Below are 22,687 nucleotides of genomic sequence, written 5' to 3'. Positions count from 1 at the left end.
AAAAATATCTTCTATAAAAGGACAAAGGGTAAATGTAACTGCCAATTGTCAAACACATGAACAGTATAAAACTTCAAAAATCAATAAAATAGCTAAAACTTCAAATAGAATATTTTATTTATCTGATTCACAAAGCTTTTTAGTAATTATTCTTATTTTTGTTACTAGCTATAGGAAAATATCATTATCATGAATCATGATTGGGATTGTGCTATCCAAAATAGCAAATGTATATAACTTTGGCCAATGATCTCATTTATAGATATTTATCCTAAGAAAGCAATCAGAGATCTATTTTAAAAAATAATGTACAAGGAAGTTTGCTACACTATTATTTGCTAGAGTAAAAAATTAGAAATAACTTAAGTGTCACCAATTGAGAATTATTTAATGAAATTGTAGTATGCCACAAAACTAAGTATCATGTACCCATAAAAAATGATGCATTAGAATATTTTCAAATGTCATCTAAAAATGTCTGTGATTATCTTTATTTGAAAATGTTACTGCTCAGTACTAACAGCAAAAGTCATAGAGTGTGAGCCTACAGGCCAAAGCTCTCCACAAACATGTTTTGCTGGCTTCTCAGTATTTTACGACTGTGAGCCAAGATTTAAAAATTGAAAGAGTAAGTATAAAAATCCAGATTTTCAGTGTTTCTTTATAATTCTGAATATGTGACAACTCTGTGTCCACATTCTCACCCAGCTGTATCTCGACAGTGGAGTAGTTGACAGCTTTTCTGATTTTCCCCACTCCAAGGCCTACCAGCTGCACAGTGTGTACATGTTAACTTATGCCAGCTTCCTTCCTTTGCTCTTCAATCCTTTGCCTGGCCCCAGTGAAATAATGCATTGATATACACAATGTAATCTAAAACTTTTAAATAGTACATGTGTATGTGTATGAGTGTATTGCATGCTCATGTACGTGTGTAGGAAGATAAACAAGATTTCAAAAGCAGTAAAAATTCACAGGTGCTTTCAACCATTCTATACAGTCTTTGACAATGGAAGACATATTGATACTGTTCACTGTTTTATCCACTGAAGTCATCTAGAGAAACTCATCTCTTGAATAATCAAGTAAAGTGGATGGCCCTTGTGAGTCAAATATAAATGATCCAGAATATTTTTTCTTTGTTTTACTTCTTGAAATGCTCTAATTTGAAAATCGGAAAAAGAAATAATTTTTACTTTTTAATGTCCAAATGCAGATGAAGGTTTCAAAGCAGAGAAAATATATATGAGAGATCAATCTCATGTGATTTTTAAATTAAAAAGAAAGATATAATATCTTTGAGACTTAATGCACCCGTCATTGGCAATGAATTCTGCTCTGCGATATAAAACATAATGCTCTACAGGAAACAATTTATTCTTGTCTGATCTTTGGAATTTTGTTTAGATTTCAGGCTGCCAATGGAAATTCTCAGAATACTCTTCCTTACCCTTGGCAAATAGTTGCAGCATGTCTTAAAACACGCCCTCTCCAGAAGCCTTTCCTTAATTTCCCTCCCTTCTTGCAGGACTACATAGGCAGCAATTACAGTGATGCTGTAAAATAAGCATGTAAGTCATTGGATCACTATTTAGTTTGTCCACTAAATAAGTCCAGGATGAAATCACTGGCACAGAGGTGTCAGTTAATTGAGGAATCAGACAGCCAGAGGGATACACTGGGTGAGAAAACACCCTTATTTCAAGGACAAACCTCTGCTATGACATTGAAGAGAATACACAAATGAACTTGCCAAGGAAATTGCTTTCCTTCTCTAATATATGATCTCTTGCTCCAGTGCTACAGCTAGCTTTTAGTGAGTTAGTAGGTATATATGGAGCTAGATTGAGAGAATTAGTTCATGCTCGTACGTTTCAATATTGAGAGTGAAATGAAGATACAGATAGCAATTTGAGTCTAATTTTCAAGCCTGCATGGATGAAGGGTCACAGAAGGAAGCTGAGATGTACCAGGATATTGAAGGTGGGAGGATTGAAGATAGTGACAAAGAAAACCACAGCTGACACAAAGCTGAGACCTCTTCCATAAGGCCAACAAAGCCAAACTAGCAAAAATTCAAGAGAGATTGAGCTGTTTTCTTTTTGTAGATACACAGGGTACAGTGTTTAGGAAAATGCAGATCTAAGGGAGAAGTGAGTGACATCATCTCTGACCTCTCAGTCAGCATCATATGGATCCTAAGAGAACTCAAGTAAAATTAGAATCCTAAGACTCTTTTAGAGCTGAAAGAGATGTTAGAGTCAAATGTCCTCATTGCCACAGGGACAAAAATCAAACTCAGAGAAATGAAATAGCATCTCTGGAATGACAATGCACATATTTCAATATCACAGACCCCTTCCCTTTTCATGAGTTTAGATCAACATTGCTATTTAAAAACAAACAGATCAACGTGAGAAATGGAGAGGTGGTTTGGGTGGACAATGTGTCTACTGTCAATCTGCCTGAGTTCCTGAAAAAAGCATCATCTTGCATAATTAAATATTTTATTTTTGAGATGAAATGTATTCTAAAGAAGAACCCCTCTCAGATTACACCCCAAAGTCCTAAATTAAAAAAAAAAAAAAAAAAAACATGTGCACATAGTGACTCAGGAGGAGAAAACAATAGAAGTAGCTACCAGTTAGTTAATCACGCCAAATAGGTAGTTTGCAAGAAAGTAAAGGCAGTATCAAGTTTTAAAATTATAGAAAAAACCCTCACTTAGATACATTGATAATTTGGGATTGGTGCTTATTTCACATAGTAGGTTTATTTAATTTAGTCATGAAATTTGCCCATGAACGCTATTGCTAAATCATGTACTTCTTTCCCCACCCTGTTTATTTGCTGTTCACTATATCACCTAACCATGGAAATCAGTTGAGTCATCATTAACAATGCTTATTATTGTTCATTATCCTTCAAAAGTGTACCATCCGGGAGGGGGAGGGAGAGCATCGGGATAAATAGCTAATGCACATAGGGCTTAATACCTAGGTGATGGGTTGATAGGTGCAGCAAACCACCATGGCACACGTTTACTTATGTAACAGACTTGCACGTCCTCCACATGTGTCCTGGAACTTAAAATAAAATATTTTAAAACTACGAATAGTTAAACAGAAGTCACACATGACACATTCTTGCTCTGGATATCCATAATCTGCTGGGGTTTGTTCTACATACAGGATAAGTAAACAGAACAGATAGTTCTGTTCCCAATTGCTTCCCGATACTACATAAACGCTGCCACGATCTGCACCCAAGGTTCAATTTCTGGAAGTGTTGGTGAACAGGAAACAACTATTAGCAAATTTATGTATTACAAACTTACAGAGTCCAGAAATAAATGGCGACGAATATAAGAGGATGCGACTTCATGAAAATTGTTATTATATGGAATAAGTAGAGCAAAGCTACACAATTCACCTGAGCTTAAGACATTCATGAATATGTTTTCTAAACAACAGAAAGTACTAAAACAAATCTTAGACAGACCTATTGCACAGATGACAATTTTACAAACTGTAAAGGTAAGTATCTTTCTACTACTTCCAACCGAGCCAGAGCCAACTATTGCTCTTAGACCTTTAGACCCTCACTCATCAGTATTTTCTTTTGTTCAGTTGTCTTTCATAATTCTTTTTTTCTTTTTTTTCTTTTTTTTTCTGTTTTTTAGACAGAGTCTCGTTCTGTCACCCAGGCTGGAGTGCAGTGGTGCAATCTCGACTCACTGCAACCTCCGCTTCCTGGGTTCAAGCGATTCTCCTGCCTCAGTCGCCAGAGTAGCTGGGATTATAGGCACCCACCACCACGCTCAGCTAACTTTTGTATTTTTAGTAGAGACGGGGTTTTGCCATGTTGGCCAGGCTGGTCTCAAACTCCTGACCTCAGGTGATCCGCCTGCCTCGGCTTCCCAAAGTGCTGGGATTACAGGTGTGAGCCACCACGCTCGGTCTCATAATTCATTATTATAAATAAATAAATAAATAAATAAATAAACAAACAAACAAACAAAAGCAACGAAACCAAATATTTTAAAAGGCTTTCTCCTTAACCTACCTTTCCTTTAAATCACTTCTTTTTTCTATTTTGCTTTATATTCAGATTACAAAATACGGCTCTGTCTGTCCACCTTTTTGTTTTTTATCCATCCCAACCCAAGCACTACAATGCATGTAACCAAAACTACCTGTCACGATTTCTTACCCTTTGACTTTTATATCCTTGTGTACTTTATTGAAAATGATTCACAATTTTCCAATTCGTTTAATCCCAGCATATGAAAATATTGTTTGAGTTCTATAGCCACATTGAGCCTTTAAAGTAACCACTTAAGGGTTTGTTTTGTTTGAGAAGGAACGTGTGGTTCATACTTAGAATAAAGAAGCCAGCTATAGGGTGTTAAAAACTTGGTTATAAAACTTGGGATCATATCTAAACAGAAATTAAGCTTTATTTAAGAGGCTTCCAATCTTTATTTTAAAGCACAGCTTGGAAATCTGAGGATGTACTGGGCATTGTGCCAAACACAATGAAAACTCTCCCCACCTCACATCTTCATCCCTGTCCCCTGCAATGCTTGCTTTTGGTCTTTCTGTAGTCTAGCTACTTCCTCCTCCCTGCTCAGACAGAGCTGTTCCCTCTGTGACTTACTAGTTTAGCACTTGTTTATGTTATGTCGGCTTTATGCACAGTCATTTGTTATTTTAATAACAATACAAAAAAGAAAAAAAAACAACATTGAGCAAAATGGTCAAGCTGTCACCTTTGAGCTTTACAGTGGGCTTTGAAAGCAACCAAACAAGGAAGAGCCAGAGGCAGAGTGTTCGTAAGTTACATTCCTAAATGCAGACACAGAGCTGAGAATGCTTTTTCATTAAGAACAGGGACTAAGAGGCGGCCTATGAATGAGGATGATTCTGTCCTTGGAACACTTGAGCTAAGTATTTCCTTCCTTGTATACAGCCAAGTATGAACCAGAGAGAACTCTGGTTGGGGGATGCACAGACCTTTCACCTAGGGCTAGGATGAGATTTGGCCATGGCACACTGGAGAGGGCCTTCTCAGCAGGTTGTGGTGGGCCATCTCATCCCCAAAGGACTAGCAATACAATAGGTCTGTATCGCTTCTCTTGCTATGGGAGGTCAGCTCTAGTCTGGTTATGGCCCCTGAATTCTAGGATGACAAGGCTGTGTCTCATCTGTGGAATAATTTTTCCAGATAAACGTTTTGTAGTAGTCACCATATCATAAACAAAGTTAAGTCTTTTATCCTAGCCAGTCCCAGCAGAAGAGTAACATGACATGAGAGCATGGGAAACTGTCCTGTGGGGTTCTTCAGACAACCTACACCATCTCCTACATCCTACACTCGCTGAACATAGAAAAGATGAAGGAAAGAATGGACACATATGTAGAAGAGAAGAATTTCGCTAAAAGGAATGAAGTTGTCAAGATAAATAATTAAGAATAAGAAAGAAAAAATATGAGAAAAGCCCATCAAGAAGACTGGCATTTAGAAGAAAGAATGCTTTTTTTTTTTTTTTTAAATCACAAGGTGTTTTATTTCTATTAGCAAAAGAGTTTAAATGACATTTTTAAAAAATAGTTGTTTATTTGAAAATAGCATTTAGAGTGATATGTTAAATCAAGTTACAAATTAACTTTATGCATATTCATAGATCAAGCTCTTAGCACTCACAATCTGACATAATGAAATTTTGTTATTTTTATATTTTTCAATGATACATCTCTCTCTTAGTTCCATGATTTGTTCAAATTTTGTGGAGGACCAGAAATTTTTCTTTAGTCCCTCAAAAAGATCATCTTTTTCTCCAAAATAAACTGCTTTCAGCAAAAATATAAGTTTAGAATTACTAAATAATCTTTCATAGATCTACAGCAAGAATTTTAAATACAGGTTCACTTGTCTGTGACCTTTTGACCGTTGGGTTAGGAAGAGGATTAGTTGCTAAGTTTTAAATTGACATTTCTTAAAGTTTAGATCAAAGACACCATTTCTGCATAAGAATCAGGATGCCACAGAACAATAGTGAGATTTCTGGAATCCTTAAAATAAGTGAAAGTAAATAATAAAAGTGACATAGAATAGACTCCTATAATATAAAAATTATTTCAGATTATCTACTTTCTTGAGAGAAATAGAGAGTACACGCTTTGTTTCTTATTTTGCTCCTTTTTAAATGCTCTACTTGTTGATTAGAATCAACTGGTAAATTATAATGAACTTAGTAATAGTGACTACTTAACAGTCACTATTATCATGGTGTATTATGTTAAGAGGCTGTTATATTATGTGCCTTTTTAAAAATATTGTGAATGGTAGATTTTATTTTCCACATCTTCTAGATCTTCTAGATGTGGAAAGGGGGTCAACAAATTTAAGCTCACACAATGAGAAAATAACAGAGATAGGCTTCCGTTTCAGCTTTAACTCCAAAGTCTTGTCTACTGTGTTCACAGATGCATCACAGTTATCTGGGTAGAAAGTTACGGAAGGAACAGTTGCATCCCCCATAAAACATGAAGCCAGCATTTCTGCCAGCACATCTCCTAGAAAGATATGCAGCCTGGGGGGGGGCTTGCTGCTCTCTCCCTCAAAAGGAGGAATCTGAGAATCAAATGCCATTCTTCAAGCTTCCATAATTGCTTACAGGAGTCTTGCTTTGTGAATTGCAAGTTCTCCTTGTAGAGCATGTTGTCACATTCCACTGATGCTTTATGAGAAATTTTCCTTAACCTTTAGAAGAACAGAGACATACTTTCTTTTTTTTCTTCTTATGTTATTACCCTTTCCTCTTCAACTAACATACTTTGTGTATGCATATGCATGCATGCATGCATGCACAGTCACACACGTGCATATACACATACACACACACACACACACACACACACACACACACACACACACACACACACACACTAGTTAGGTGAAGGAATCCAGTCCCAGGCCCAAACCTCTCAGCTTCCTATTTCCTTCCATCTTGTGGTATTCTGGGGTTAGTAAATACTCACAGAATCCTACTCTAACATGTTGTCTTAGAAGTTCAGGCGTGTATACTCCTATCCCAGCAGACAACGCATGCTAAACCTACTTTGCTGATGGTAGTATAATTGTTGATATGGTTTGGCTGTGAACCCACCCAAATCTCATTTTGAACTGTAGTTCCCATAATCCCCACATGTCGTGGGAGGGACCCAATGGGAGGTAACTGAATCATGGGGTGGTTACCCTCATGCTGTTCTTGTGATAGCCAGTGAGTTCTCATGAGATCTGATGATTTGATCAGGGGTTTTTCCCCTTTTGCTCGGCATTTCTCTCCCCCGCCGCCTTTGCTTCCCCTTCTGCCATGCTTGTAAGTTTCCTGAGGCCTTTCCAACCCTGTGGAACTGTGGGTCAATTAAACCTCATTCCTTTATAAATTACCTGTTCTTGGGTATTTCTCCACAGCAGTGTAAGAATGCACTAATTGTGCTTCAAGGAAAAACCACCCTGCCGAGAAGATTTATGAAGCAAGTCCCAATCCATTTGCTGTCTACTGGAAGATCTTCCATTCTCAGGCATTATTTAGGAACGGAAATTGTATTTAAATACTTCTGTATGTGAACTACTCACAATTTAGCTACTTTTTATCAGATGACACGGTAGAGATGGGGGCAGAAAAAATGTACTGGGGACATTTCCAAGTCAAGATGGTTTATTTCAAGAAGGGAAATGCCACTATTTTAACATAGCTTTCACACTAGGCATAGTCCACATGGAACCTACTCCCTGATAGAGGTAAAGACTACAGTTTGGTAATTATATCTCAGTCTAAATGGGAGACAGGTATTTGGAGAGTCTGAAGATAAAGAGGAGTCAGGGCATTTAAATATTTATATAGTCTCAAACTAAGGGTGTTAGAAGAGGGAAGAGGGTGAGGTCTTTGGAAGAGAGGGTGGGTGCAGCATGTGATGACTTATCTTACATATATTCAGTTATGTTGTGATTCCCCTGAGGTCATAAACCAAAAGGTAGTTTCATTTCTAGCAGTCTGGAGAGTTGACTTCCCTGATTTACCACATAAACCTCTTCATTCTCTCTGACCAACTGGCTTTATTTTAATTCTAAATTAGGGCTTTAGATACAAGAATCTTTGCTGAGTTGATGCAGCTTTTTATGTTTCTTCATCTCAATTGCCATTAGATCATTTAGTAAAGACTTTAATCTTCTCCCTGCTCTCATTTTTTCAAGTTTTCATGGGATAACACTGCGGTCATTTGGCTCAGTTCTAGAAATAGTCTGCAATCAAACTCTGGGGAAACAATCATTTTGTCTTTCGAATGGAAACAATAAAAATAGTTGCTTCCCATTACTCTCTACACTTCATTACTATTTTATTTTTGCAGCTTCATTGAATCTGGTATGAATCTTAATTATATGAGGCCTGTGTCATTTCTGTCATTGAAAAGTTAGAAGAACCAAGATTTAGCTATATGGGGGCGAATTAGTTTCTCTGTACCCTATACCTACATTCTAGGATGGCTACTAGAAGAGTGATGGTGTCTATTAAGCTTATAATTAACAGTGCATGTGTTTTAAGAGGCAATGACCAATAACAGCATGTCTATAAAACACAACCCATTTGCTTTACTTTTCATATAAATAGGCATTTTAATGACAAAAGCAACTTTCTGTTTCTCTCCATAAGCAATGCAGCCTTAAGCAGAGACATGCTTAAAATAAAAATATATTCCTATGTATAACTAAGTGTCCTTGTCTCTACTTAACTGTTATACGATATGCTATCTGAATATTTGTTTTCTATATACTCAGAAAAATGTTTCACTTCTATGTGTACCTCCTAATATTTTCACAACTTCTAATCTCATTTATCCTTATCTCAACTATCCTGGTTTGTTCTTCAGAGGAAAAGTACTAACTTCCTCTTTATCTTCTCTCTTCTCCTAAACTGACTTTCGTTCCTCTCTTTAAAGTTGTCCTTGACCTACTATCCAACACATTGCTATGTGCTCTGTCTCAGCTTCCAATGGGCACATGAACCATTGAAAAGGATCCCTAAAAGGATGTTTTGTTTGGAGCTGCTCAGCTTCTCTAAAACAACTGCTTTTATTCTAGAATTTTCTATCATAGTCCTAAAAAGCCTCAATTCTCTGCAAATTTGATTCACATTTTTAATTCAAAGCAATGAATTAACTAATTTAGAGTTATTAAACCAGCAGCCTGCCGACTTTAGGAAAAAACAAAACAAAATTCTAAAAGCCGACTATACAAATTTCCAGTTTCTCAAGACGGTAAGAGAGACGGATTGATTCAAATACAGCTGCCTAATCATAGACAGTCTGTAGCTCTCCAAGAATTGCTTCCATTTTCCTTTCACTCTTCTTCCTTGTGGGAACAAAACAACCTTTAGACAGTGGACTTTCTCCACTTTTGCTGCTGTTTGCTTTAGAGCACATTGTTTAGTCAGCACTATTTACTAGATTACGTTCATCATCAATATTTGAGTTCTGTCAAATCCTTGGTACAGAAAAAGGTGGATGCTGAAGTGCTCTCTTAGATGGAATTTCATTTTTAAAAGTCTAAGGGTTGGGTATTTTCAGGTTTCATTCTGTTTACAATTGTCCAGACCTCTTCCTTTTTGGCAGGAGGTGTATATTGTGTGAACAAATTAATGAAAACGTGCCACGGATGTAGTGACTAGGACAAGGGTCCCAGTTAAGTCACTTTTACAGCCGTTTCCCCCTCAGTCATGACATTTTTTTTCGGGTAAGTGGTGTTTAGGGTGTGTTTTGAAGAGGAGAAAAGATAGCTTGGCTGACATGGAGTGGAAGTTTGTCCCAGCGTCACTAAGAATAGTATTATGTTTGACAGGCAGCCAAAACGGCAAGCATGTTTACACTGTCATAAGGCCTTGCATAATCCTGATCTTTTTTACTTTGGGAAAAGTCATGAATTCTCTTCTATTTGTAATGATGTGAGGATCAGTTTGCTTTATCAGCTACTTTCATTCTGTTCCATAATTTTCTTTTACATTTTTTTTTCTTTTTTATAAAAGTGCAACTCATATCTACCACTGCACACAAACCTTAAGGGTACAGCTTGATAAAATTAAGTATGTGTTTGGTGTGGCTTTTTTTCCCCAAACATTGTACATAATGCATATCTGGTAAAATCTGCCATCCTATGCTGTAATTTTCTAAAGAAGGACAACTAGAATATTTTCAACACATCTTTTCCGATAAAATATAAAAACTCAGTATTGGTGAGGGCATGGCTGTCTCATTCTGTGTTTTTTTTTTTTTTTTAGTTTTTTTTTTTATTATACTTTAAGTTCTAGGGTACATGTGCACAACATGCAGGTTTGTTACATATGTATACATGTGCCATGTTGGTGTGCTGCACCCATTAACTAGTGTTATTGAAGCTACAGGTTGTCAGCCTCAATGTACTGAAGCAGAAACTCACCATCAGTGTTTTGTACTTTCTTTACAAGAAGCTATAATGCAGAACCTTAAGAATAGTAAAAAATCAATCAAACAAACAAAAACCAAAAATGTCAGATACAAGCCAGTGGTACGGGAAAGGAGAAAAAGAGAAAGGGAAAGAGAGATACAGATTGAGGAAAGGTTTCCAGGGAGCTATCTGTATTTATTTCACCACATCTGACCAGTCTTGCTCCATGACTTCTCAGCCTTGTTGCTTAGCATGATATTGGCCCATTGTTGTTTTAGAAAATTGGAAATTTCACCAGCAATTTGTATCTCCCCTAGACTGCAAATTCCTTGTTGACAAGAATGTGTTCTGTTTTGTTGGTCACCCATTCCTACTTCACTTCTATCCCCCACAGCCCTTGAGGGCATGTGTGGATCTCCTCAGAAGAGTAATTCAGTAAGATATTTTGAAATAAAGAAAGCAAGCGAGCCATGATTTCTTAGCAGGGCCCCCACTACTCCTTGCGGCCACCACCCCCACCACAACTGCTGTTGTAGTGAGATTCAGGAGCTCATAAAAAAGCTCTAAATATGTACAATGACTCATAATGTGTTGCATGGCTCAAAGGAAAACCAGATTAAAAGAAAAAACAAAAAGTGGAAATTTACTTCATTTTTGTGTGATGTTGTCAAAGCACTCAGACTGTGGAATGTCAATATTGCTAGCTAGCAGGCCTGGACTGTCTCTTAAGCCCCAGGCCAGGATTCTCTTCCATCTGTAAGCAAAATTTAAGGACATTCAAGATTGGTAAGAGTCATTACAATGTAAGCAAACTATGTTATCATCACCTGCATCAATATCAAAACCATGTACCATCAAACCTTTCTTTAGAGAAAGCGGACTTTGCTCCCCAAGACATCCTTAAATAAGTCTCTCCCCAATTTTCTCTCTTTTTCTTTTTCTTGTCTTTCTCTCTGGCATCATTAATGGATCCCTAAAAGGATGATTGATTATTGATAACATAATCTCAAGGTGTATTTAACACATTCGCCAATGCAGTTTATAAATTAGTGGGATTAATTGAATGTTAAAAGACCTACAATAGGATATGGATTATATACCTGAATGGTCATCTCTCCTACGTCAAATAGAAATCATAGCTGGAATGTCATTCATTGAATTATTATACAACATGTTTATTTGCAAATATATAAAATTAAAAATGAATAAGCTTCATTTGCTTTCTCATCAATGATAACCACATCTCATTCTTAAAGTGGGGAAGAGATAATACTTAAGTATCCTTTGCTACCATCCACTGGCTCCTCAGTAGGTGAACCCTTGCTTCCAATGATACTCTGATATTTTCCAGAATTGCTGCCATATTACATGATCATTATATTTTTTATGTTTTCTATAACAATAATTTGTACTGAAAGCTATGTATCTAAACATAATATTATTGAAGTAAACTTGTAATTCTCTTAAAGACATACTATGGTGTTTAGCCCTCATATACAAAATTTGAAGGCTAACATGGGCCTTATCACTACTCTATCAGTTTTGATCATTTGAGCCAACACTGATAAGGCTCATTATCTTATCACTGTTACTTGCTAAGTGAATATGCTACTTTTAAGATTTTCATGGTTGAAAGATGGGCAAGAAATGCCCAAAGAACTCTGCTATTTTTTGATAATGTGTTCAAATAGCAGCAGAATTAAAAAATCTACAAGAAGCATGTATACTCAGATTACATTTTTAAAACAAAAGTTAAAGAAATAGAAACAATTATAAATTAAACGTTACTTGAATTCCTCTTAATTTCCAAACTTCCTTCTTTTTCTGCAATTTTTTTATAAAATTACATGTCTTTTCTGTCACTGGATTTCAGCTGTTATCAACCATGGATTCATTTTTTTTTTTTCCTTGAGTTTTCTATTTCTTCTAGAAAATGTATTTAATGGGGCAGGTTTTATGCCACTGTGTAATGTAGTGGAAATAACATGGTCCCAGGAGTCAGATATACCTAAATTTGAATCACAGCCACTTGCTGAGTCTGTTATAATTATCATCCGTACAACTGGAAAAGATAATAGTCATTTTTTTCAGGGCTATTGTGAGAATTAAATAAAATAACACGTAAAAATCCCAGCACTCAGATTACTTATGTATTGATAATTCATTATTAGCTTAATACATTAAAAATTCACCTACAAAAGCATTCATCATACATCAGGCATCCTGCCTGACCTCAGCAGTGTGTGAAGAAAATTTCATTTGTTTTTTATTTAATTCTCCACTTGTATCTAAATGTATATCAGAGTTTATTTTTTAATTATATTAATTCTCTCTGTAACAATTCAGAAAAATCTGTCATTGTCAATATTTAGAACTTTTTTTTTTGTCCATTGATGTGGATACTTACATGAGAATCTATTCATTAATTCACATGGTGATATGTTTTATGATGATTAATTTTAAGACAATTTTTTGAATCTTAAATGTCACATATTTTCATGTGCAGAACCCTACTTATTAACTCCCTAGCCTATTGTGAACATCTCCTACCCAAAGCCCCAGTATTGTCCTGGACACAATGATTCTCACTCTGTTGTCTAAACCAAGGTCCCAACTTGATGTCGAGGTGTAGGACTTAGTCATGTCAGGTCAGAATGAGAAATGTGTAAGTGAGCAGTAGCAGCCACATGAGACTGTTCCTCTGCCAAAGACTAAGTATTCATAGTAGAGTCTGGAGTTAGGTGCCCTTGGTTTGAATCTCAAGTAGCTTAATTATTTGATATTCAGTTCAACATTTATAAAAGGACTATAATAAACATCCTAATCACTTCAGGAGTTGTTTTGGAGAGTAATTATGCTCAAGACATGCGGATTATCATTACCAGTGGTAGTACTGATAATTTAATGTTTTCGACAATTTAATATCATTGATAATGACAATTTAGTGCTACCTCTAACCCTGCGCCCCACACCTTCCCACTCTTAAGACAGCTGATACACACACATACACATACACATAATTTTCTGTTCACTCTTAAGAAAGGTGATAATTCTATACTCACTTGTCAAATTTTAACATTAACAGCGTTTGTTTAATACTTACTACTAATAGATCATAGTTTAGAGACATTATCTCACTTTCATCCTTACTACAACTCTGAAAGAAAAAGAAGGTTATTATTATTCCTGTTCGAGAAAAAAGAAAATTGAGGTTCATGAAATTTAAACGACATGCTCAGAGTCACACAGCTAATAATTAAGAGCAAAGATTAGCACCCACACCTTTTCAAGGAAGATGTTAAACTGTGGTTCTGTCTTCCCTGACATGTATAGGAAGTCAAGTAGTGAAGAAACTGAGGGCAGAAACATTGTCTTATAAGTTTCCATAGTATTCCAGGCCTTCGTCATAAACAAGACAGTAAAATATCAAATGGGTTATTGCTATACACTTGCCGTCTTAAGATGCTGAGTTCTTGAAGGTCATCTTCATTGTGTAGTCTCATGTGATTATGTTATTTCATCAACTTTTATTGCTTTAACACCACCCTATGATGCCACACCAGAACTAAAAACTTTTACGGAAATTTAAAGAGTAGAATCAATGTGCAGTTTGCAGGAGGAAACTGCTTTCTTTAGAGGAAGAGGAGCAATTCTACACGGCCTGTGCATTATGCTGACAGAAAGAAATGACAGCCTTCCACTGCTTGCGATTGCTTCTAAGAAAAATGCTTTCCACTTTTACATACCGTATTAGTATAATCAAGCAAATATTATAACTCTAAAATTTCAGAGACTGTAATAGCAACTAAGTTTGTTAACATTACATAAATTTATTGTGTTTCACCTAAGAATTCCAGTTTACTGGAAACCAAATGTCCTAAACTAGCAACCTCCGAGTGTAGTTCATCACTGTCCTGCTGCCTAACAATTCTACGCATTACTGGAGAGAGTATAATTCTTCAAAGGGGAAGGGAAACAGAGCAAGTGTGTATAACTGCAAGCTAAGGATGTTGGTTTTAGTCGTAGATTATTTACTCATTAGCTTTGTGATTGTGATCAAGAATAAGTTGCTTTAACCATTTGTGCAACATCAGTTTTCTTTATCACATAAAGGGGATGATAGAACCTGTTCCATACATTTTATATAATTCTTAATGTTAAGTGAGATATATATATTTAAAGCATGATATTCAACTTCTCCAATACCAAATCTGTATTAGTTAGAATATCCAGAGAGACAGAACCAATAGGATATGTGCATGTGTGTGTATATATATAGACACATGCAAATATATATACACATACATATGTGTACATATATGTATATCCATATATGTGTATATATAATATATATATATTTATATATATATTATATATACACATATATACACAATATATACACATATATATATTATATATACACATATATACACATACACATTATGTATATATACATAATACATTATATATACACAATATATATACACATATATACACATACACATTATGTATATATGTGTATATATTGTGTTTATATGTGTATATAAATATATATACATATATAAAAACGTGTATTGTGTATATATGTACACATATATATGTGTGTATATGTACACAATATATACATATATTTATATGTATACATATATTTATATATATATAGAGAGAGACACACACACACACACACACACATATATATATATGAGGGGATTTATTAGGAGAACTGACTCACGTGTTTATGGTGGCTGAGAAGTCCCATGACAAGCCATCCACAAGCCTGAGACCCCAGGATGCATGGTTCAGGCTAAGTTCAAACGCCTCAGAACCAGGGAAGAGGATGGTGTAAGTCCTAGACTGAGGCCGAAAGCCTCAACACCCTAGGGTTGCTGGTGTAAGTCCTGGAGTTCGAAGCCTGGTCTGCCTGGAATTCTGATGTCCAAGACCACAGAAGAAAAGTCTACCACAGTTTCAGAGAGAGATCAAGTCAACTTCTGAAATTGTTCTCACTGGGCTCTGGCCAATTGGATGGTGCACTCCAACACTGAGGGCAACATTCCCCATCTAGTCTACTCACACTCAAATACGAATTGCCTCTGGAAACATCCTCACAGACACATCTGAATTAATATTTCATCAGCTTTCTAGGTATTCCTTAATTCTGCCAAATTGACACCTAAAATTAAGTTCACAAGTCCACCACTTGTCAGCCTAGTGATCATGTACATCTCCTCAAACTATATGTTATTTCCAAATAAAAACAGTAACAAAGTTCCACGTAACACGATGCAAGCAACGTGATGTGACTATCCTGCACACAAGCGAAATGCCAATCCCTCTTCCAGAATTCAGCTTTCAGGATTTCAACATTCAGGATTTTAATCTTTCAGGATTGTAATTTTGGGAATTTTGGACTTTAGCAATTTAGATCCTCATCAAACTAGTTGATTTCAAATCCCTACTTTTCAACGTAAGTGTTATTCATTATTCTCCAGAGGAAATTATCAAAAATCTTTTAAAAACTAGAATATAAGTCCTATGCTTTATTAAAATTATGAATATATAATTAAAATGCAGAGCCAATACATACATTTTCGGTATTTTTCAAACTAAGTGGATTAATATTAACATTTCATGAAACAGATACACATATAGCTCAACTCCAAACTGTCCATGAATTTATCTAACAAACAGAGAAAAAGGTGCTTGTAAGCAAGTCACAATTCTGATCTTATAGTTGACTGAGCTATTAAGAAGTTGTTGCAATAAGAACTGGGATAATAAAATGTTTTTGTTCAAATACATTACCATGAATACACAATTGTATGATTAATTGCAAAAAAGGATTGTCAAAGAGAAACCTGATTAAAATAATTCAACTGATCTAAGTTGCATTCCATTAGCATCATTTCCCTGACTAAGCTCTTCAATATTTCCCAATGAGCTGCAGGCATATAATACATACATATGTAGTATTATATAAAATCACCTTTTTGCTTAAATAAAATTATATTCTATAATAATCTATGTCTCACTATGATTATGTCATCTTCTAACTATATAACTTTCCACAGCAATGCCAGGACACAAATATCTGCCTGTTTTAATAGCTGCATAATATTCCATTGTAAGAGTATTCCACAACATATTTAACCAATCCCTTGTCAATGAATAGTTTTAATATTTCTAGGGATTTTTTGCTATAAAAACATTTCTGAGTGGATATACTTGAGTAGACCTCTTTGTACATTTTTATGACTATATCTGAAAGACACATTCCTAGATGTGGCATTCCTGAGACAAGTGTTTCTTAATAAATTTTTATATAGATTTAAAGTTCTATAGATATAGATAAATTGTCCTTCATGGTGATTATCCCACTAGTCCCACCGAAAGTATTCAATACTACCATTAATACTACGGATGGAAAAATGTTTTTCACAGTTTGGATTTGCATCTTTAAACTGTGGGGTTGAGTATCATTTCATATGTTTAAAAGTCATTAATGTTTAATTTTTCTTTGATTGAACTACTACATCAATGTTTTAGATTACTCATCTTTCATCTTTCTGTTTTTGCCAAAACTGTATTATATTAAAGACAATGGATAATTTTCTATTGTGCAATTTAGAAATATTGTTTCTCAATTGTTATTTTGACTTTTTTGCTCTATGCAAAAAAAGGAATATGCAATAGTTACATATATTTTCCTTTCTGTGTTCTGAATTTTGGGTCTTCTTTTATTAAGGCCTAATCTCATTATTTGGGTTTTGTCAAATAAAGTACTGGAAAACAATTGACTTTCCAAAGTAGAATAAATTATTTGTTTAAATGTTATTTGTGTTATGAAGTTGCTTACCAAATTATTTTCTACATGGATTTCAAGGGCAAACCACTGCCCATTACCTTGTAATTAATAGCATCCAAACTAATCAATATTCTGAAATTGTAATTTCTCAACAATGGTTATTTTCTGACAGCTCACAACAATTTTTTCAAAAAGAGGTGAAACTTGGGCTAGTTTCTCCTTCAGATGCTGTTTCTCCAGAAATGTGTCATATCTCTTTGATGAAGTCTTAACTTTCTTTTCTAAATCCCCAATATTCATTTTCCCTTATGAAAGATCACTCAATTGTCATCAGACTTCAATAATATTATCTCAAAAATGATGATTATGTATTTACCTACACACAACAGGATAGGGAAACAAGAAGTGCACTCAGGTTTAATAATTGCTTCTTTATCAACCCATGTCTGCCACCAGGCAGAGACCTTGTTTTAATCGTCATTGAATGTCCAGAACACCTAATTAAGAGAAGCTGCTCAACAGATATGTGAGCTCAAAGTGAAAGAATGAATGATTGAACAAACAGGGATTTCACCTTTCTGAGCCTTAGTTCCTTCTACAAAATAAAAGTTTGCCAGAAAGAATAGTAAGATAATAGATTTGATAGTAGTTTGAAAAATAAAACATTCAGAAAAGTGGTACTTTCTCCCAAAATTTTGTCTTCTTATTGATGTATTAATTTGTATGTCTATTCCAGAAATTTCTTTATGCTTTGGAAAGTTTTATGCATAATTTTGGCTTATTCAGTTCAATATGCATTTAATAAGCAAATATTCTTTTGTAAGATATGGAATATCGGAAATGCTGACTATGTAATACTGATTACAAGTATAAAATAAAATAGAGGCCAGAGAAAAATAATTCTCATCTAGGGAGAGTATATTGGCTAATAAATTATTATTACATTATCTTTATTTTCACCATCCTCAGTATTATTGTGAAAAAGGCTTAGAGTTTCCATGAGGAAAGGCACTGTTAACTATAAAAGTCACACATTCAATATTATACATTCTATGCTTTCTTCTATAATTGTGTCCTCTCACTAGTTTACTAATTTTTATGTCTATTCCAGGAATCTCTTGATGTTTTAGAAAGTGTTGCTTGTAATTTTGGTTTATTTAATTCAATTTATCAGTATTATGCTAAGTTTCATTGATTGATGAGATATATAGTAGACCGCTAGATAGATAGATACTCATATGTGGATAAGGACATATTCAAAACATTATTGGACTTCAAGTTCATTGCCAGCCTGAAAGGTCCTTTTGAATCCTCCATTTAAAGGTCTTGCTTTTTATATGGGGAACTGAGGCAGGTAGACACAACAATCATGCAGGAGAAAGGGAATTGGGAGAAAATAATGTGGTTTAAAGGGAAACAACATTATGTATTTTAAAGCAATGTTTATATTATGTTTGTTAATTTTATTCTATTTCCTTGCAGGTTTAAATGTTTACTTGCTACTTGGCTACTGATTAGAGAACACAAAATGAATAACTCAACAAACTCCTCTAACAATAGCCTGGCTCTTAACAGTCCTTATAAGACATTTGAAGTGGTGTTTATTGTCCTGGTGGCTGGATCCCTCAGTTTGGTGACCATTATCGGGAACATTCTAGTCATGGTTTCCATTAAAGTCAACCGCCACCTCCAGACCGTCAACAATTACTTTTTGTTCAGCTTGGCCTGTGCTGACCTTATCATAGGTGTTTTCTCCATGAACTTGTACACCCTCTACACTGTGATAGGTTACTGGCCTTTGGGACCTGTGGTGTGTGACCTTTGGCTAGCCCTGGACTATGTGGTCAGCAATGCCTCAGTTATGAATCTGCTCATCATCAGCTTTGACAGGTACTTCTGTGTCACAAAACCTCTGACCTACCCAGTCAAGCGGACCACAAAAATGGCAGGTATGATGATTGCAGCTGCCTGGGTCCTCTCTTTCATCCTCTGGGCTCCAGCCATTCTATTCTGGCAGTTCATTGTAGGGGTGAGAACTGTGAAGGATGGGGAGTGCTACATTCAGTTTTTTTCCAATGCTGCTGTCACCTTTGGTACGGCCATTGCAGCATTCTATTTGCCAGTGATCATCATGACTGTGCTATACTGGCACATATCCCGAGCCAGCAAGAGCAGGATAAAGAAGGAAAAGAAGGAGCCTGTGGCCAACCAAGACCCCGTTTCTCCAAGTCTGGTACAAGGAAGGATAGTGAAGCCAAACAATAACAACATGCCCAGCAGTGACGATGGCCTGGAGCACAACAAAATCCAGAATGGCAAAGCCCCCAGAGATCCTGTGACTGAAAACTGTGTTCAGGGAGAGGAGAAAGAGAGCTCCAATGACTCCACCTCAGTCAGTGCTGTTGCCTCTAATATGAGAGATGACGAAATAACTCAGGATGAAAACACAGTTTCCACTTCCCTGGGCCATTCCAAAGATGAGAACTCTAAGCAAACATGCATCAAAATTGGCACCAAGACTCCCAAAAGTGACTCATGTACCCCAACTAATACCACCGTGGAGGTAGTGGGGTCTTCAGGTCAGAATGGAGATGAAAAGCAGAACATTGTAGCCCGCAAGATTGTGAAGATGACTAAGCAGCCTGCAAAAAAGAAGCCTCCTCCTTCCCGAGAAAAGAAAGTCACCAGGACAATCTTGGCTATTCTGTTGGCTTTCATCATCACTTGGGCCCCATACAATGTCATGGTGCTCATTAACACCTTTTGTGCAACTTGCATCCCCAACACTGTGTGGACAATCGGTTACTGGCTTTGTTACATCAACAGCACTATCAACCCTGCCTGCTATGCACTTTGTAATGCCACCTTCAAGAAGACCTTTAAACACCTTCTCATGTGTCATTATAAGAACATAGGCGCTACAAGGTAAAACATCTTGAACAAAGATAGAAGGTGGGCAAGGGGAGCTTGAGAAGAATAAAAGGGATAACAGAGCTCCTAGTTTTAAAATCTCTGCCACTGCACTTTATAGTCTGATTACAAAACGTGCAATTCAGGAGCCCAGCAGTGACACACTTATCAGGCCTAGGCTCCAGTTTGCAAAAATTGCACCTTATAAACTGCCAGTATTAGGAGCAATGAGACAATGAAAGAAACATGTTGGGATTCTGGATTTACGAAACTATATACTCTTTCTCATACTCTCTTGAAGAAGGGCTTCTGAATCTACAATTTTATCAGTCTCTGCACAAGAGGAATAACCTTGTTCCTTTTTTGTTTCTTTTGTTGTTGTTGTTCTCATGTGTCCTTAAGAGAAGGAAAAGCCACAGTCACAAGGTAAACATGGAGACTTAAACATAAAGAAATAGGCACTATACAATGGGGACATAAAGAAAGAAAATCAAAGAAGGATGCAGAAATTGTCTCCAGAGTGTTAAGCATATTTTATTATTTTACAGTCCTATTTAGACGATTGCAATGTAATAAATGCTTATTTTTTGCCTTTCTTTTTCCCACCATGAAAAGAAAGCAAGCAAACAAAAACTCCAACTAGGTCACACCATTTTTCTTCTTGTTATGCCATTATTTTATACATCCCTGTTCTATATGGTTTACAGGCAAAACCTACAGGACTTTCACTAAATCTAGCCAGAGACAGCCATGAAAATGGACATTTCACCCCTCCTCAGTGTGTCCTTTGCATTCGTTGGGGGATATCAAGGCCTATAAGGATTTAGTGCACTTATGAGCCTATATGCGAAATGTTAAAACCAATCTGATTTTCTCCTAAATAGCCTTTTATTTCAACAGAATATCCTACCTAAAACATAAACCTGTTTAAGAAACCAACGTCATTTTGAAGTTGAGGTTTCATCAAATTAAATAATGGACGATTTAGTTGCAGCAAGTTTATTAAAGTCAGGTGAATTTATTAAAAAATAGAAGTTTAGGACATTCTATTTCAACCCCTGTATGAAATGTTAACTTATAGTAAATGAACTCCTGACTTTGTCAGCAGAAAGGAATGCTGTTTTATTTATTTGGAATCCTAAAGAGGATTAACATACTCACGCAGCACCAATGATTTCTCGGTCAGTCCCTAGAGAATAGGACCTTCTATCCAACGCCTGCTAAAGGATGATATTCAAATTATAATCAAGTGAGGTTGTCAGCAATTATCCTATGACCCCGTGAAAGGGGAAAAAAAGATATTTTAAAAACTATTACTGAAATAATTACATATTCCATATTCCTCAAATTGTCAATTCTCCCTAACATTATTTAACTTCAAAATTCCCTTATCAGTAGAATTATAGTAATCTTTGTGACAGAAATGTAGTGGCTAACTAAATAGAGGCCAAATGAGCTCACAGAATCTGACAGAAGGATGTAGGTGGCTGTTGCCATACCACCTCTCACCATCTAATTCCAGACCATAATAAATTCCAGACCATAATAATCATGTCAGGAACTATTATCTAAGTGGTGGCATTATATAGAATCTTGCCACGTAGAGATTTTTTATTTGGTCATCTAAATAAATATAGAATTAGGATTATACGGATTCACATGTAACTAGTTATTTTTATCCTTTATATTTTTCTTACACTATTTGCTGTAGTTTTCCAATTAGATTTTCTAAAAATGGCTCAATCTATAGAAATCAAATGATAAATGCATCTTCAAATTTCATATTTTGGATTTTAGATTTATGGTATCTTCTCCAGTAATAATAATGTTAATTATATGATAAATTTGTCAATATTAGATCCCAGCATTTAAAAGAGTTATTTTGTATAATTAGCCTCATTGATGCCACCTCAACAATTTGGAGAGTTAAGAAGGAAAAAAAGCATGAGGAAAAAAACCAAAAAAGTTGTAAGTTAGTAAGAAGCAAATTGCCAGCAGTATTTATATTTGACTTACCCTTCATAAAAACAATTTCCTGTCTAATTAACTTCAGTCATTACCCCCCAAATAATCTTCCATATTCAAAGCATTCATTTATATAGATTCCCTTACCTACAGTTACTTCAACATGCACTTTTACATTTTAAATTCGTATTTATTTTCATATTGTTTCTTCAAATAAATGAATCAAATGAATGGAAATACCATCAAGCCAGTGGGCTCCTTGACTTTCTGAAACCCAGAGAATTGACTAGCCAAATATTTCCCTTTTTAATTTATTGTATCATTATGATGGAGATTCGGCTTTAGCTGGGAAGAACCCTTTGGCATCAAGGATTTAGGATTCAGGGTCTGTTTTTGTTTGCTCTGACAATCCAAATCACCATGAGTCAAGCTGTCTTTTAGTCTCTGCTGCCATTGTATCCTTCCTTTTCTTCCCTCTGTTATTGATCCTTGCCACAGCCACTGCAACCTCATTGAAAGAGA

At 35.6% G+C, this 22,687-nt stretch overlaps 1 protein-coding gene across 5 annotated transcripts in view; it reads left to right on the top strand.

Annotated features, from left to right (window-relative positions):
* LOC105471325 (cholinergic receptor muscarinic 2) overlaps positions 1-20,792 on the top strand; it is a 154,944-nt gene extending 134,152 nt beyond the window's left edge. For 4 of the 5 annotated variants that reach the window (XM_011723760.3, XM_011723763.3, XM_011723764.3 and 1 more), the window contains one exon: positions 18,773-20,792. In XM_011723760.3, the coding sequence (XP_011722062.1) occupies positions 18,819-20,219 (1,401 nt within the window). In that variant the 5' untranslated portion in view covers positions 18,773-18,818 and the 3' untranslated portion in view covers positions 20,220-20,792. Of the gene's footprint in view, positions 1-7,479; positions 7,962-18,772 lie in introns of those variants that run through there. The other variant, XR_011621937.1, reaches the window with a different exon arrangement.
* The last annotated feature ends 1,895 nt before the right edge of the window (positions 20,793-22,687 follow it).

The sequence above is a fragment of the Macaca nemestrina genome, chromosome 4 (assembly GCF_043159975.1).
Source record: "Macaca nemestrina isolate mMacNem1 chromosome 4, mMacNem.hap1, whole genome shotgun sequence".
NCBI classification, from domain to species: Eukaryota; Metazoa; Chordata; class Mammalia; order Primates; family Cercopithecidae; genus Macaca; species Macaca nemestrina.
Note: the sequence above shows the minus strand (reverse complement) of the source record. Positions and strands in the feature narration are given on the sequence as shown.